Raw genomic sequence first — 18,388 nt, 5'->3', positions numbered from 1 at the left:
TTTTGAAATTTTATAATCTTATTTATTTTGCAAATATCCAGACAATCTTTGCTTTTTATGTATAAATTAGTTAACATTGACCTAATTTACCCAAATGAATAATAAAAATCAATATATTCAAACCTAGTCATCATCCCCATTGTTTCTTTAAAAGAATATTTGCATATTCTAACGGGCTGGGATCGAACCTCGACCTCTCGGTCCTAATGAGTGCCACCCCTTTACCGTTGAACTATCGAGACTTGTAGCTTTATAACTTTCTTAATATGACCTCCTACCTTTTTATATCAAGGCCTTTCCTTAGTGGACAAGATGGAGAAACCCAATAAAAATATACCCAATTTAAATACTTAATATATCTTTTAAAAAGTAAATACTATCTACCTAAAAAGAAATGATTTGACAAAAAAATCCCCATTTTACATAGAAAGTAAAAATACTGTGTTGGTCGACTTGATGGATCGAGGACTAAAGCTGGTTGCAGGGAGCAGCTAGACGCTGAAAGCTCGAGGCTGTTTTGTTTGGAAGTCCATGCAAGAGTCCTATGTCCAACAGTGGACGTCCATTGACAGATAATAATGATGATGAACATAAAAACATCAACTACGTTCTTATCATACTGTAGAATTATTTTAAGGAAACAGGGAATTCGATTTTTGAATATCTACAAATAGAACATCATTTGAGTTGCCACAGATATTCGTCATCTTCTCATTTAAACAACGAATGAGGTCTTTCGCTTTTTTAATTGCCAATTTCTTTTTCACAAGGAAACTATAAAGTAAGGGGATTTTTTCATTGATTACAATTACGATCTCTTATAATAAAAACAAATGTGAATGGCAAGATCTGCCGGAGTAAAACAACTGCGTCTAGTCTTATACAGATTAAATCGCAATGACTGACTGGATACACGCTTAGCCAGTGGTCAGTTTAATTTAAAAAGTTAGTGTTCGATTTTCAAACTTGGACTGAATTAGTGATGTTCGATACGTTTGTGAAAGACTTCAAATTGAAATGGCGCCAATATTTGGCGGCATCTTTGGGTAATTCCTTTTTTGTTTTTTTTTAATTTACTTTTTTTGTGGCAAAGGTATTTACACTATACAGTTAAGTATTGGATTGAATTAGTTGATTTTTGTGTTTTTTTATTCACTATTAGAGCTTTGGAATTAATAAAATAAACTTTTAGAAAGCTTATTTACTTCCAAAGCTTTGTGGTTTACGATATCTTGTATTAGAGATAGGGTACTAGCTCATCAAAATTGAGGCGGACAAATTTCTATAAATTGTCCTAATTTCATTTAGTCGATTATTAAATAACAAAAGTTATTTAAACAAATAATACCTCAATGTTGTCTACAATGTCGTTGTGTTCTGGATGTGTAAAAACTATATATACTTGAAAACATAATTTAATTAAACACAAAATTGCGCATGTGTGCGCTGTGTGTGCTAAATTCGGATCACTTTTTGCGGTGATTTTGTAGGCACGTAACATACTCGTATCTATAGTATCGATGTTTGTGGCATTTATTCTTTTTTATTTATTATTTATTATTTATAGAATAATTCATAAAAGAGGAAGGCCAAAGAAGAGATGGTTGGATTGTGTGAAAGAGGACATGTGTGTAAAAGGAGTGGATGATGAGTTAACGAGTAATAGAGACGAATGGAAAAGATTGACATATTTTTCCAAACCCACGTAAGTGGGATATGGTTAAGGATGATGATTTATAGAATAATTCTTACCTATATATTCAATAGTAAATTAATAGTAATTATCTAATAATTTCAACACAGATTAAATAACATATTCGCTTTTATATACCTTCTGTCCTAGCGATTAGAATTTAGAAATCTAGTTTGAAGATACTAATTACTTGTCACAAGAAACTATAGTGCCTTATCTTATAGCATTAAGAACAAAAAATTGTCTATCGAGAGTTGAATTAATTAGTTTTTATAACAAGTAATGATATTTAATATTAATTGAATTCATATTCACGAGCGAGATAACATTTCCTTGAACAAAAAAACAAAAGTGTATATTAGGTAGGTACCTACATAAGACATGACTATTCTGATTCACTTTTGTTTTGCACTTATCTATATTCTAGAAGACGCCCCGCGGCTTTACCCGCGTTCTCTCTGCTTCTGTGTATCTAAATACGGGGATAAAATTAGTCTATGAAACTCATAAATAAAGTGGTTATCTATTGGTAAAAGAATTATCAAAATCGGTTCAGTAGATCCATACGTCCGATTAGTTTTTTTTTTTTTTCTTTACAAGTTAGCCCTTGACTACAATCTCACCTGATGATGCAATCTAAGATGGATTTACTTGTTAGGAGGATGAAAATCCACACCCCTTACGGTTTCTACATGACATCGTACCGGAACGCTAAATCGCATGGCGGTACGTCTTTATCGGTAGAGTGGTAACTAGCCACGGCCGAAGCCTCTCACAAGCCAATTTTATCGGCTGTCAAGCCGTTTGCGCTGCTGACATGGTGAGATTACTTGATCATCAGTGGCTGACATTACGTAAACCAAGACGTAGGTACGGACGACGTTTTTGAAGACCTCTCTGGCGTAGTTGGTAGTGCTGTGGTTCTCTACAAAAAGGTCCTGGGTTCGATTTCCAGATAGGCCAGCTAGGGCTACATAAAGGATGCTTGAGGCGGCTTTGCACCCGAAAGACAGTATATATTTTTTAAAAGTATAATGTATATATATTTTTTTAAGTTGCCATAATTTTTTTGTTAATATGACCAATATTCCCATTTCCCTCCAACTAGTCGGGAAAGTCTGTGCTAGGAATGGGTACAACAATAGACCAACGGGGCGGGGATCGAACCTCCACCTCTCGGTGATATCAGTCTGACCACTTTACCGTTGAGCTATTGATTATGACATGATAATGATGATGATCATCCCTTTCGGTTTCTACACGACATCGTACCGGAACGCTAAATCGTTTGGCGGTACGTCTTTTTCGGTTTTTCGGCCCAATAGACGAGCGGCAAATCCCGAAAATTTCTTTAGTTTTTTATGTTTTTTTCTCCGAGAAGCACCAGATTAAGAGAGATTGTTGATTAAATCTTTGCTTTCACACTTACGGGGCCCCTGTAATCCGGGGGCCCCGTATCATTGATACGGCTGATACGACGGTAGCTACGGATGATGACAGTTTTTTAAATTGTATATAAATTAAGAGTATGCTAATAGTAAAGCAATTTTGTAAAAGGAACAGGGTATCTGCGATCATTACTTTTGGAGCTACGGGGATTTAAAGGGTCAGATTTGCGGCACTGCCGCGGATCCTTGATAAACGCCCCATACAAAATGGCACGAACTAATGACGTCGTAGGTAATGTAATGATCGTTAGATTTGTATGGGCGTTCAAACAAAATTACTAATATTTTTGTTATTTGTGCGTTTATGTTTATAGTTCATATATTAAAAAATGTCACATTTAATGTAAAGAAGCTAAAACTGTATGAATTTTCATCTAATTACGATAAAAGATTTTTAATACATTTTGAAATTTTATAATCTCATTTATTTTGCAAATATACAGACAACCTTTGCTTTTTATGTATAAATTAGTTAACATTGACCCTATTTATCCGAATGTGTCATAAAAATCAATATATTCAAACCTAGTCATCATCCCCATTGGCCCAGCCGTCGCGGCGATTGAACCCAAGACCTCTTGTAAATACCACATACCACTGCGCCACGGAGGCCGTCATAATTTGATGTAGTTAATGATAATTTGAAGTAGATAATTAGGTAGGTATTTGAGTTCCACGTGGCAGGAAATAACCACCGGAAGCGCGTTCCACACTAAAGCCTGACGTATCCGAAAAAAATATCTACCTTTTGTGCGAGTTGATTACATTTTCACTGTTGACCTATTTTTCCTAATAGAACCTTATCACAGATTATGTAACTAGCTTTGCCTTTAGCTAATATAATAAATACCTACGAATGTGTATGTTTCGATAATACTATATAATAATGCATAGCTTTAAGCAATGTGTTAAAAAACATTTACTTAGTCGAGGTTACTACAACATTGATGAGTTCCTTAAAGATACAAGCGCTTGGAGGCCATTGGATCAGCTTCCACCTTCACACAGGAAATAAAACTATAAGAAATTGTAATTGTTATCAATTTTAAATTAAATTACTGTATGACTTTTTCAAAAGAGCAACTGTTGAGTTTCTTGCCGGTATCTTCTCAGCAGAACCTGCCTTCCGAACCGGTTACAAATAGTCAACTGACGTGTCAAAAGTGCTTGTAAACTGAGCCTACTTGAAATAAATGATTTTTGATTTTGATTTGATTTGATTTGATTACTATATTAAGTAGGTAGATTATAAATTTATAATAAATTTAAATTTAAATTGAATATACTGTTAATCCACGAAAAATAAAAAAAATATATAGGTAGATATAAAAATAATATTTTAGGCATTTTTTGTACCCAATTTACCTGCAAAACCTGTATCTAAAATCTGTAAAAAGCGATAAATACTTTCGTACAAAGATGAAAATTGGCAGGGAGGTAGTTTATAGTTTGTAAATGTCCGGTAAGAACTGAGAGGGTCGGATTAAGGAGTCTAATCCTACTCTGTCTATAAGTTAATAATTGGTAGAATTTTCTTAGCTACATGGCTTTTCTTAAATTATAAAGAAACACCTTTTTTTTTTTTTTTTATTCTTTACAAGTTAGCCCTTGACTACAATCTCACCTGATGGTAAGTGATGATGTAATCTAAGATGGTAGCGGACTCACTTGTTAGGAGTAGGGAGACAATCCACACCCCTTTCGGTTTCTACACGGCATCGTACCGGGACGCTAAATCGCTTGACGGTATGTCTTTGTCTGTAGGGTGGTAACTAGCCAAGGCCGAGGCCTCCCACCAGCCAGACCCAGACCAATTAAGAAACCCTCAATTGTCTTGAAAATTATTACCGTAATTGCCAATTTTAAGTTTCATGAGATGTCGATCTATGTTAAAGAATAAAGAAAAAAAATCATTCTATCCAATACTGATCCCGACTGTTTTCATCTTTTCAGTTTTTATATTTTATGCAGTCGGGTTTTTTATTTTATTAATTATTTTTTCAATCTCTCTTCGCAATTTTTGCATATAGCCAGTTCATAAAGAAGCCTTGTTACGGGCCTTTCAAGTATTACAAGCAGACTTAATACAATTATGTACTGGGAATTTTAATTCTTGACCGAAACCCCCAAACCGAGAACCGAACCTGAGATCTTATCTAACCAAACCACGAGGTTATCACTAAGCTAAAGGCATGTAATATAAAAGTTGTATGACAAAGGGAGTACGAGTCGTACAAGCTTAGCCCAAGGATATCAAGTTGCAGCCGGTAACGCCGTACGAAACTGTATCCGCGTGAATAATAATAAAATACTACCTTTAGCCCTCGGTTTCACCCGCGAAAAGTACCCGCTATTTAATGATAAGGTGATATCGATAGCCGTGATAGACCAGTGGATACGACCTCTGCCTCCGTTTCCGGAGGGTGTGGGTTCGAATCCGGTCCCCGGCATGCACTTCCAACTTTTCAGTTGTGTGCATTTTAAGAAATTAAATATCACGTGTTTCTAACCGTGAAAGAAAAACATCGTGAGGAAACCTGCATACCAAAGAATTTTCGTAATTGTCTGTGTATGTGAGGTCTGCCAATCCGCATTGGGCCAGCGCGATGGACTGTTGGCCTAACCCCTCTCATTCTGAGAGGAGACTCGAGCTCAGCAGTGGGCCGATTATGGGTTGATCAAATCAATGATAAGGTGGAGAAACAAGAATGAATGGTTTTTATCCGTCTGCAAGAAGGGTTATGTTTTTCGCGTTTCGTATTTATGTTGGTATGTACGTATCCATACTAATATAATAAAGCTGAAGAGTTTGTTTGTTTGTTTGATTGAACGCGCTCAGGAACTACTGGTCCGATTCGAAAAATTCTTTCAGTTTTAGATAGCCTATTTATCGAGGAAGGCTGTAGGCTATATATTATCCCCGTATTCCTACGGGAACGAGAACCTCAGCTAATTACCTCATATCTTCCAAACCGCTGAACAGATTTACGTAATTAAGATATCATGAGATTCATCTTCATAATTATATATTTTTTTTTCATATTATTTATAATTAATAATTATATAATAAAAATAGTTAAAAAAAAACCAAGACGACGACTGTAAGACCGCTACTCTGTACTGTAATAAGCTCGAGGTGAAAAAAAAATTTTTTTTCGAATACTTCAATATCAGTATCAAATTCAAGGGCTCATCATATGGATTTAAAAATGGTATATCATTACTATACTTTAAAAAAAAAACTACAGTTAGAATAACGTTATTTATTAGTTGCCTATACAAAATACAGGAGGCGGATGACTATGGGTTTGTTATTTTATATCTAAAATAGACTGAATAAAATATAAAAAAAAAACAAGTGCGATTCGGAAATTCTATAAGCAAACCTTAATTATGGGGAATCTCTGAAAATTCCTTTCGTTTTCAAATATAGACAGTGTGGGTTGTCATAAGTGTAAAAAAATATTTTTTATATAATATATAATATAAAAAACAATTAATTAGTATTTTAAATCACAAACTATAAAAACAATAAAATTTTAGTAATGTACAAACGCAGTAGCTTATTACATTTGTATATATTACAATAGTTTATTATCTCAATTATCAATCAATTATGTCCAAGGCACATACCTGTCACGATTGCTGTATAAAATACCTATATTAACTAAAGTTATTCATCATGAGCCGCGATAGCGCAGTGGATATGACCTCTGCCTCCGATTCTGGAGGACGTAGGCTCGGGACATGCACCTACAACTTTTCAGTTAAGTGAGGAGAGACAAATATCTTAGCATTCCATGGATTCACCGTGCAGGTGCCGGGTCCATCGCGTGGTAGAGAGAAAAATACCAAGCAAAGTCCAGGACTTGTGACTACTTAAGGAATTCCTTGACGATCGATCAACACTCCCCTTCTCTGCTCGTGTTGTTCTCCCTACCTATCCAAATTTGGTAAGATCCTATTAGAGTAGCTTTGGATACTCGTTCTAACATAGAACTAGCTGCACTTCTAGAGAGGCCAAGGTCTTTAAGCAAGTTATAGAGAGATTTTGCTAGTAATCCTCTCGCACCTACTTCTACTGCGTACAGACTAACTACATAGCAATTTTTAGTTAGTTGTTTAGTTAGTTAGTTTGTTAGGTCATAATATAATATTTTATATTTATTATATTTTAAGAAATTAAATATCACGTATCTCAAACGGTGAAGGAAAAACATCGTGAGGAAACCTGCATACCAGAGACTTTTCTGAAGAAAAATGTTGGGCAAACGGGAGAAGTTACTCCATTTTTACAGCGATACTACTGTAAGGGCTGGATTAAAGAGATCTAAAGGCGGAGTCGCGGGTGTCCGCTAGTTCTAAATAAATAACATTTTAAAACAAGCAGACGAGACATTTCGTTTGAGACAAAATCAATGACTAATTTTTTGAAATAAATAGACAATTACAGGCTTAATTGAAAAACAGCTTAAACTCACGTAAAATTCGTCGGAATTAGGCCAAGTTACAGTTGTAAACATCAAATGTGGTTCCTAACATATCTACCACCTTTGTCTTCTAACATCATTAGTATTATTGATAACTAGCGGACGCCCGCGACTTCGTCCGCGTGAAAGTCGTTGTAAACTTTCAACTACCCCTACCCTACCCTACCCCTGCCCTACACCTACCCTACACTACCCCTACCTTACCCCTACCCTATCCTACTCATTAAGGCTGCACTTCTTTATTTATTCCTCCCACCGCGAGTCGCGTCGAGCGCGGCAACCGTTACACAAAAATAATCCTTAAAGCATGAATTAGTATTCACGCGCGATGGCTTAGCTTATTTCATGTATAACTTTGGTGTTTCTTTACCGATTTTTATGATTCTTTTTTTATTGAATAGGTAATAATGTTAACTTTCTTATTAGGGATAAGTGATGAGTGTTATAAACATAAGAGTAGACAAATATAATTAGAAAGCTCCGAACTGCTAAGCTATCGGGAGTTACACGTGTTATTGTGAGTCAACCATAAAAGATAGACATATATATGCTGTTGTGTTTTTATAGATAATTTTAAGGAGAACATTTCTGTCATACATGATTTCTATGTAGCTTTAACCATTAAGGCTGTACACGCGACGGAAGCTTAAAAAATTGAGTAACTTCTCCCGTTTTCTCAACATTTCTCTCCACTGCTCTGCTGCTATTGATCGTAGCGTAATGAAAAGTATACTATAACCTGCCCAGGAGTATGTAAAATAATTGTACCAAGTTTCGTTAAAATCTGTCCAGTAGTTTTTGTTTCTATAAAGAACATACAGACAGACAGACAGACAGACAGACAGACAGACAGACAGACAGACAAAAATTTTACTGATTGCATTTTTGGCATCAGTATCGATCACTAATCACCCCCTGATAGTTATTTTGGAAATATATTTCATGTACAGAATTGACCTCTCTACAGATTTATTATAAGTATAGATAGATGTAGCTTACTATTGGTGTACGAATTTTTTAAAGCGGTCCAGTAGTTATCGACTTTATTCGTTACATACAACTGTACAAATCTTTCCTGTGTAACAAAGACATAATTATACCAATGTGTTATTCTCATTCCAGCAAGCTACGGCAGCCTGTGCACCGGCATGTCGATGGGCTGGACGTCGCCGGTGTTCCCTCAGCTGCGCTCTGACAACTCGCCGCTGCCCAATCCGCCCACTCTACAGGAAGAGAGCTGGATAGGGTCGCTTCTTGTGCTCGGAGGATTGCTTGGTATGTCAGCAAGCTACGGCAGCCTGTGCACCGGCATGTCGATGGGCTGGACGTCGCCGGTGTTCCCTCAGCTGCGCTCTGACAACTCGCCGCTGCCCAATCCGCCCACTCTACAGGAAGAGAGCTGGATAGGGTCGCTTCTTGTGCTCGGAGGATTGCTTGGTATGTCAGCAAGCTACGGCAGCCTGTGCACCGGCATGTCGATGGGCTGGACGTCGCCGGTGTTCCCTCAGCTGCGCTCTGACAACTCGCCGCTGCCCAATCCGCCCACTCTACAGGAAGAGAGCTGGATAGGGTCGCTTCTTGTGCTCGGAGGATTGCTTGGTATGTCAGCAGTTGGTATGTCAGCAAGCTACGGCAGCCTGTGCACCGGCATGTCGATGGGCTGGACGTCGCCGGTGTTCCCTCAGCTGCGCTCTGACAACTCGCCGCTGCCCAATCCGCCCACTCTACAGGAAGAGAGCTGGATAGGGTCGCTACTTGTGCTCGGAGGATTGCTTGGTATGTCAGCAGTTGGTATGTCAGCAAGCTACGGCAGCCTGTGCACCGGCATGTCGATGGGCTGGACGTCGCCGGTGTTCCCTCAGCTACGCTCTGACAACTCGCCGCTGCCCAATCCGCCCACTCTACAGGAAGAGAGCTGGATAGGGTCGCTACTTGTGCTCGGAGGATTGCTTGGTACGTCAGCAGTTGGTATGTCAGCAAGCTACGGCAGCCTGTGCACCGGCATGTCGATGGGCTGGACGTCGCCGGTGTTCCCTCAGCTGCGCTCTGACAAATCGCCGCTGCCCAATCTGCCCACTCTATAGGAAGAGAGCTGGATAGGGTTGTAATGAGTTGAGACCTCGTATTGAAGAACGAATTTTCCATTCTGTACAATTTGTGCGTATATTGCATTCCCTAAGCTAGTCAAAAACCTTGAGTACGTCACTGATTATATTACGTGACTAATATTTATCGGAGTTAGTGAATAGGCTAGCTATAAGCACAACAGTGCATGTTAGATTTTCTTAAAATGGGGTGAGAACCCATAGAGGTTCGCCATTCGATTCTATTTGATAGCTTCGCAACAAGATTTACGCAATGTAGGCTTGATGAATGGCATAAAAACATTGTTTATTGAAATACAAAAACATTATTTTCTTCAAAAGTCAATTTTGTTTTCCTTTTTATACGATTTAATTACTTACTTAAAGTGTTCACTGTTGTCTGGAAACTCTAACTTTACCTTAAATAGTTTAAGAAACGCAGGTCTATCTAATGTCATGTTTTAGGGCCGCTGATCACAGTGCCGCTGTCCAACGTTGTCGGACGGCGTTGGATAGTGATGGGCTCCAACGTGCCGCTACTGCTGGGCTGGCTGCTGGCAGGTGTGGCGAGGGACCTGCCCACTCTCTACGCTGCTAGGATCATGTGGGGATGCGCCACTGGTATGCAGTTCGCTACTGTGCCGTTGTACATCGGGGAGATCGCTGAAGTGAGTGACTCAACTTAAACAAAAGTGTTTATCACCAATAAATTAACAATTAATGTGTAAGTCGCTAGTCTTTTTACACTTAATAATAGGCTAATTGTCTCTTTTCTAAACAGTGTTCAAACTGAATTATAGAAGTATTATAAACTATACTTTATTTTGTCCCGTCATTAATAACCAGTAAATAAATTAATATAAATGAAAAAATATCTACTAAAAATGTTTGCCGCCGAAACACAACACATTAGCAAGTGACGAAATTCGTAGAGATAACAGCGTGGTTGGCGTTTGCAGTGATGTGTTATAACAAGTCACCGCAAGCGCCAATCACAAACCGATGCCTTGTAGCGAATGACGTCACAGTTTATGATTGGCGTTTGCGGTGATGTGATAAAAAACAATTTTGTTTATAAAAATATTACAATTACGAGATTATTTTCACAAATAAAAATGTGATTAGAGTTTCTAGGCATCTAAACTGCTTATATGCAAAAAATCTTTTTAGTTATAAACAGCAGGCGAGTAGCCTATTGTAAGGACCCTCGTTCTTACTATAAGAGAAGCTAAACACTGGCTCATCTCTACACTGGTAAGGCAACCACTGCGCACGACCACTCAGGTCGAACGCCGGTGACAGACTGACTCATTGCCCCTGCCCCCACTACCAATGTACGAGATAGTGTATGTAGTATTGTAGGTATCACATATTATACACAAACACTACAATAATAAATTAATAATTTTAGTTATCTATACTTACGAGCTATGTTAGGAGTATCTCTGCGTGATCGAATCAGAAATGAGGAGATCCGCAGAAGAACCAAAGTCACCGACATAGCTCAACGAGTTGCGAAGCTGAAGTGGCAATGGGCGGGGCACATAGTGCGAAGAGCCGATGGACGTTGGGGTCCCAAAGTGCTGGAATGGCGACCCCGCACTAGTAAGCGCAGTGTTGGCCGACCCCCCACCAGGTGGACTGACGACATCAAGCGAGTCGCAGGGATTCGCTGGATGCAGATGGCTCATTATCGTGATGTCTGGAAGTCCCTACAAAAGGCCTATGTCCTGCAGTGGACGTCCATCGGCTGATACGATGATGATGATGATATCTATACTTATATAATAAATCTGTAGAAAGGTCAATTCTGTACATGAAATATATTTCAAAAATAACTATTAGGGATGATTAGTGATTGATACTGATGCCAAAATTGCAATCAGTAAAATTTTTGTCTGTCTGTCTGTATCTTCGTTACAGAAGCAAAAAGTACTCGACGGATTTTAACGTAACTTGGTACAATTATTATTTATACTTTTGGCCAGGTATGCATACTTTTCATCACGCTACGATCAATAGGAGCAGAGCAGTGAAGGGAAATGTTGGGAAAACGGGAGAAGTTACTCCATTTTTACAGCGATACTACTGTAAGAGACGAATTAAAGAGGTCTAAGGGCGGACGAAGTCGCGAGCGTCTGCTAGTAAGGAAATAAACTTGTTCCAAATAAATCAGAATAAAGCTTGGAACTATAATTAAATATCGCTATTTTGCATTATTAACGTTATATCTCGAAAGTGACTAATTAATGCTAGCCACTCACCATCCGATAAGCCCACATGCCTGCAGCGCTAACACTGATCGTGTGTTAGTCGCGATGTGCATGATATCATCCACATCGCGATCAACACAAGATCAGTTTTATCGGACGTCAAGCTGTTAGTTCTGCAGGCATGTGAGCTTATTGGATCGTCAGTGGCTGACTTTACGGGGGTTATTTTTTTAGTTTGAAATTTAAATGCACCTATTTACAATTTACCGCAATAGCCAAATAAATGCCAAAGGCATGTCATGCTACGGGTTGTTGTCGCCGCCCACAGATAGATGGCGTTGATAGTATTTGCAAAATTATGAATTATTTTAAAGATAAAAATACGCTATAGAAATGAATATAAAATAACAAAGATACCTTTTTAACGAAGAAAACAATTTTTATTTACCATTAGCAATCAGCAATAGCATTAAACTAAATGTATTCACACGCACTTTTGTTACCATTTATTCATATAGGTAAATCCTAACTCACGCTAACGAAATGTTCAAAGAGTTGCAGTATATAAGGAATGGTTTCACATATACAATCGGGAGTCCGTTTCTACTCAGTAAGGCAGTACATGCGGAGAGCTGCTCTAAATCTCCGCTCCCATGTCGCTGGCAGCGTAGTGCGGGTCGGCTGCAGACGCGACTGCGATGATGATCGCCACTTGCTCTGAGTTAGTAACTCGAGTCTAAGTCCAATGAAGTCCTTGTAAATTTATAGTAAATGCCTCAGCCAAGCAGGAAATAGCATTCCTCGCCACCACTGTAGTAGAAGATTTGACTCCTTTTATTTAAAATATCGCATTCGCAAGGTTCCATTTTTCTACATAGCGATTAGCGACACAATTTTACTGTAGGTTATTTATTTAATTCTCGAAAAAATTTCGTGTCAAAAGGAATGTGTTTTCAAGTTTTAAAAATAGAATATTTAAAAAACATTACTTTTAGCCTCTTGTAAAATTGACTTATGTTAATTATAATTTAAATTTTCGAGATATGAAAGAAAAATTGAAACAAAGAAGCGATAATATTACTAGCAGATTACCCACAGTTTCACCCGCATCCAGTCACAAATAATGTTTTTTTTTATTCTTTACAAGTTAGCCTTTGACTACAATCTCACCTAATGGTAAGTGATGATGCAGTCTAAGTCTATGTAGTTGCTACATTGACCTCTTAAATTATAGGACTAGTTATGGCTTTTAAAAGGATTTTTAAAATCTACAGATAATACTTAATATGGTTTTGATAATGAAATATGACGCAACAAATTAAAAAGATTGGACATAAGAAAGGTTACCCCGTTTGAACTTCTAAATTAATAAGCCCATAGAGATACTAATTTTTGTCTTTACAAAATATATGTATAGCATAAGTTAGAGTTTTTGTAAATAAAGTTTGACAGACACATTTTGACAGCGTGAGCTAGTATACGAGTGGCGCCATCTTGTTTAACAGGAAATAATACATTTTTGTACATAGGACAAAATCCGCGGCTCGCTCAGCGTGCTGTTCTTGCTATTCATCAACGTGGGCTTCCTTCTGGCGTAACGCCAATCGCCATACGCCCGAACTTGAATTGAATGTCAATAGAATAGGAAGTTCTCCATTTTAACTCTTAAATTATAAAAGCCCATCGACCATGTTAATCAAACATTTACAGATAGCTACTCTGCTGGGACATTTTAGTATTTTGTGGTTAACATTTGGTTTACATATTTCGTCATTGTGAGCTAAAATACGAGTGGTGCCATTTATTTTTCAATAACAAAACATATTTTGATACAGGACAAAATTCGCGGCTCACTCAGCGCGCTGTTCCTTCTATTCATCAACGTGGGCTTCCTTCTGGCGTACGCCATAGGCCCGAACGCCACGTACTGGGGCCTCACCGCGAGCGGCGGCATTCTGTCGCTGTTCTACATACCCTTCACTTGGTTCATACCTGAGACGCCGTTCTTCTTGGTTTACAAAGGTGAATATAACGTCATCATCATCATCATCATCATCATCATCATCATCATCATCATCATCATCATCATCATCATCATCATCATCATCATCATCATCATCATCATCATCATCATCATTTATTTATTTATTTATTAAGTTTGCTAGCAACTTTTACATATTTTTACACATACAAAAAAATCAACTTATGAACTAATATGCTTAGCGTATGCAAAATCGTATTAAAGCAAACATTGCTTGCAAAACCACTTTCATCTAATAATGTTACAAAACAAAATACTTATATTTTACAACTTAATTATAAATCTAATGTATCCTAATTAAAAGCAAAAAAAAATTAATATGTAATATGTATTTCTGTATCTAAAACTATATAATCAAAAATTAATATCATCATCATATTGGCCGAAGTCTTGAAGTTTGCCTGTGACATATTTAATGTCGTCATGATGGGGAGTCAAAAAAAAGTGCGCATCCCGTTTTCCTCGCGGTGCTGTGTTATATTTCTCATTGTCATTCATCGCCATTCTAACTCCTTGGGACCCCAACATCTGACATCGTTCAGTAATATATTGGGACTATCTAGGGACACATTTTAGGGAAAAAAGACAAAGAAAAAGAAAAAAGACAAACAACAAAAAATAAATGTGAAGAAGTAATCCATTTAAGGAAACCTAGTCTTAATACTGCTAATTGAGTCACTGAAGATATCTATATGGTCTCGGAAAGTGTTTGCAAAAGATTGCATAAGGTTCATTGGACTATGCTGACCAAGATTGGTCTTAGTACATGGCAAACAAATCCTTTTACGGTTATGTAGGCGGCTTCCTCTGCGAGGTACAGTAAACTTTAAGTGTTCAAGTAACTCTGGTGCATCAATGAGACCACTCAAAATCTTGGCCAAAAAAATTACGTCTGTAATTTGAACTTCAAGTTCCCATTGCTACTTCAGTTTTCAGTCCTGGATTAGCCTATTAGCTACTTAAGCAATAGCTTAGGGTAATAGGAAAAAACGAGCACACGAACATTGAAGCAATTGCAAAATCCGCACGTTTAATATTGATCTTGATTGAAACATATTTAGTAACATAATATATAAACAGTATATAAAATCTTTGACTAAACAGTAGATAAGTAGCATCTTCTAATTACGACACTAATTACTTTGCTATTTTAGTACATCTATTCATTAAGTAACATTTTTTGCTGTTCAAAATACAATGTCACAGAGGTTTTTGTATCGGTAAATAATTGAACGATAGTTATCCAAGGTCAAACAAACAACATTCAATAAAAAGCTAAAAACTGCAAATACTATTATGTAATTCAATCGGTGACTTAAAATTGGAATAAGATATTTATATTTTGAGCAAAAAAATTGTCGAAGAAATAGCAATAGTACTTTTGTAACAATACTTATATATTTACTTTGTAACAATACTTATATATTTACTTTGTAACAATACTTATATATTTACTTTTGTAACAATAGAAACGCCTATTAATGCCTATTAAGAAGTTTTTATGAATGTTTAACTTTAGTTATGATAAAAAATAGACTTAATTTGACTATTTTTCTTATAAAATTATTTTTTGTTCAATTAAAAATGCTTAGTCATTATAATTTACGGTATAGGTTTTAATATCGCTTAGCTTTTTTTTCTTTATTCAATTGCTTCTTGTTCACTAACTTCTTATGTACCTATTTATTGTAGATATTTAGGTAATCTCTTTAGTTGGTGATTAAATAGTTCAGTTTATTAATTAACCGTGGTTCTCCCCTAGCCATCAGCAGGGTTATGCGCAATTTTGCAAATATCTAACATTGTTTTTTCAACGAAATGACATAATTATCTTTATTTTACGTAAAGTGGTAATACTCGTAATTTAGTAGTGGTAGTAGCAAATAGTAACCTTATTTTAACATAAAACCACTGTTTTCCGTAATAAGTAAGTACCTACATACTCCTACAGATGAGGCATCTTGGTCCCTCAATTTTTTATTAAAAAAAAAATGGTAAATAAATATTTTTTTTATTTTGATATTTGACTGACCAAGCAGATTGTAAATGGAAACCTACAAATAGTCCAACACTTCGCAAGGCATGGCATTCATCTTTACTTATGAAGTAGAATTAATAATACTCTTTCTAAAAAGCTTCGACCAACACCTTAAGCTTTCGCTTAACTGTTGGATCAAGAGTCGGATATAAAAGGCAGTGATTCTTGAGACGGCGCGTATTGTGAGGAGGTTCTTCACTCTGGAGCCCTGACCACCGGTTGCTTGGACACTCAAATGTCCCTCAAATGTGTCTGTGAATTTTTTTTTATAAATTTTTAATAATGTTTTGTAATTTACTTATATTGTTAAAAATTAAAAAAAAAGAAGTAATAAATAAATGAGAGACCATAATAAAAAAAAAAATCTTTGTAAGATAAAATGAATGTTGACTTTTCCCTAATCATCCATACCGGCTCAGGAAATTTTATAATATATTGTTTATAACAGGAAAAATAAACGAAGCATCATCAGTACTGCAGAAGCTGCGCGGTCTGCCCAAAGAGGCAGTGGCTCCGGAGTTAGAAGCTCTACAGTCTATGGTTGCCAGAGAGTTCAAAGAACCGACCAGAATCAGAGATTTGTGGGCTACGAGAGGAAACCTTAAAGCATTGGGTATGTTTATGTACCTTATCCATAGTTACCTACTTTGAAAAGTTTCAAATTCATAATCCATGCGGGCGGACAATAGGGATGATGACAGTTTTTTAAATTGTATATAAATTAAGAGTATACTAATAGCAAAGCAATTTTGTAAAAGTAACAGGGTATCTGCGATCATTACTTTCGGAGCTACAGGGATTTAAAGGGTCAGATTTACGGCGCTGCCGCGAATCCCTGAAAAACGCTCCATACAAAATGGCACGATTTAGTGACGTCGTTGGCTCGCTGATCGTTAGTTTTGTATGGGCGTTCAAACAAAATTACTAATATCTTTGTTATTTGTGCGTTTATGTTTATAGTTTTATTGAAAAATGTCACATTTAATGTAAGGAAGCTGATGAATTTTCATCTAATGACGATAAAAAAAATTTAATAGATTTAGAAATTTTATAATCTTATTTATTTTGCAAATATCCAGACAATCTTTGCTTTTTATGTATAAATCAGTTAACATTGACCTTATTTACCCGAATGTATCATAAAAATCAATATATTCAAACCTAGTCATCATCCCCATTCGCAAAGCGGTTCCACAATGCCTAGTTAAGTGTTAATTTTTAGGGTGGTACTCCTGAGTATGTTTCTTAATTATTATCTACAAACCCAATGAAAATTGCTCAGTACAATGAGAAAAAATCACAAGCCAACGTTAGGTCAAAATTGCTAAAAAAATCATGAAAAAAAATCTATCTCTCAAACTAAGCAAAATCGTAGAATATACATGGCGGTGATTCAGATACTCCTCGTTACAAGGCATCCAAATTTTAGCTTTGAACGTCAACTCCCCGGCCACCCTGTATATGCTCATTGTTTCTTTTCTGGCAGGTATCTGCGTGTTTCTGGCAATGCTGCTGCAGTTATCTGGCATTGACGTCCTGTTGTTCTACATGGAAGAGTTGCTGGTGAAGATTGGCACGAGGATTTCCGCGGCAGATGGTACCATCATTATGGGGGTCGTTCAGGTAGGTATTGTTAGTTTCTACTCCCATTTCGTAATCTGCTCAATATAAAACCTCAAACCATATCACAAAGCCATTCATTCCTACAGGTCATTTGGTAATGTTCATTACCACACTGGTAAACCGTGCTACATTGTTTTTTTATTAATTATTAAAAAGTTCCATGGCATTGGCTTCAAAAATTCCGGCTTCCTTAAAAGAGACAAAATCTAGGAGGTCATTACCTGTAATATTTACCAGGTTTTGTTAATTCTTCTATTTATTTTATCATGGTCGTAGACAAGTATTGTATGCCACTGCGCGTAATTAGCTACAATGGCCTTCATTACGTGATAGTGGCATAAATAACTATTGCCTACAGTCTATTTGACTTTGGATGTATTGATCACATTGAAAACAATATGTAGATTCTTATTAGTTATTTATTTAGCTATCTACAACTATAACAGTACATACCTATTTGTTAGGAGTTCCGCAAGGGATACTCCTTGATCCAAAATTCTTGAAAGTTTACAAGAATGACTATTATGTATTATTCACAGTTTTTATTGGTTAAATAAATTAATAAAGTAAATTTACTTATATTGTCATTCAGGTAGTCACAAGTTTTGTTACGCCGTTGGTCGTTGATAGACTCGGTAGAAAACTCCTTATGTGGACAACTTCGCTTGGCCTAACTATATTCCTGGTAAGAAATATTCTTTATTAAGTAGGTACTTTAATGTTTAAGGAGGGTAATCATAATTATTCAAATTATATAT

At 36.6% G+C, this 18,388-nt stretch overlaps 1 protein-coding gene across 1 annotated transcript in view; it reads left to right on the top strand.

The window, feature by feature from the left end:
- Nucleotides 1–885: 885 nt before the first annotated feature.
- Nucleotides 886–18,388, top strand: part of LOC112045407 (facilitated trehalose transporter Tret1) — a 21,397-nt gene continuing 3,894 nt past the window's right edge. Inside the window, exons 1-7 of the mRNA XM_052889035.1 lie at nucleotides 886–1,046; nucleotides 8,754–9,230; nucleotides 10,181–10,383; nucleotides 13,764–13,950; nucleotides 16,456–16,620; nucleotides 17,494–17,634; nucleotides 18,227–18,315. Of these exons, the coding sequence (XP_052744995.1) occupies nucleotides 983–1,046; nucleotides 8,754–9,230; nucleotides 10,181–10,383; nucleotides 13,764–13,950; nucleotides 16,456–16,620; nucleotides 17,494–17,634; nucleotides 18,227–18,315 (1,326 nt within the window). The 5' untranslated portion in view covers nucleotides 886–982. The remainder of the gene's footprint in view (nucleotides 1,047–8,753; nucleotides 9,231–10,180; nucleotides 10,384–13,763; nucleotides 13,951–16,455; nucleotides 16,621–17,493; nucleotides 17,635–18,226; nucleotides 18,316–18,388) is intronic.

The sequence above is a fragment of the Bicyclus anynana genome, chromosome 24 (genome assembly GCF_947172395.1).
Source record: "Bicyclus anynana chromosome 24, ilBicAnyn1.1, whole genome shotgun sequence".
Taxonomy (NCBI): domain Eukaryota; kingdom Metazoa; phylum Arthropoda; class Insecta; order Lepidoptera; family Nymphalidae; genus Bicyclus; species Bicyclus anynana.
The sequence above is the reverse complement of the archived record's forward strand: the minus strand, read 5'-3'. Positions and strand labels throughout refer to the sequence as shown.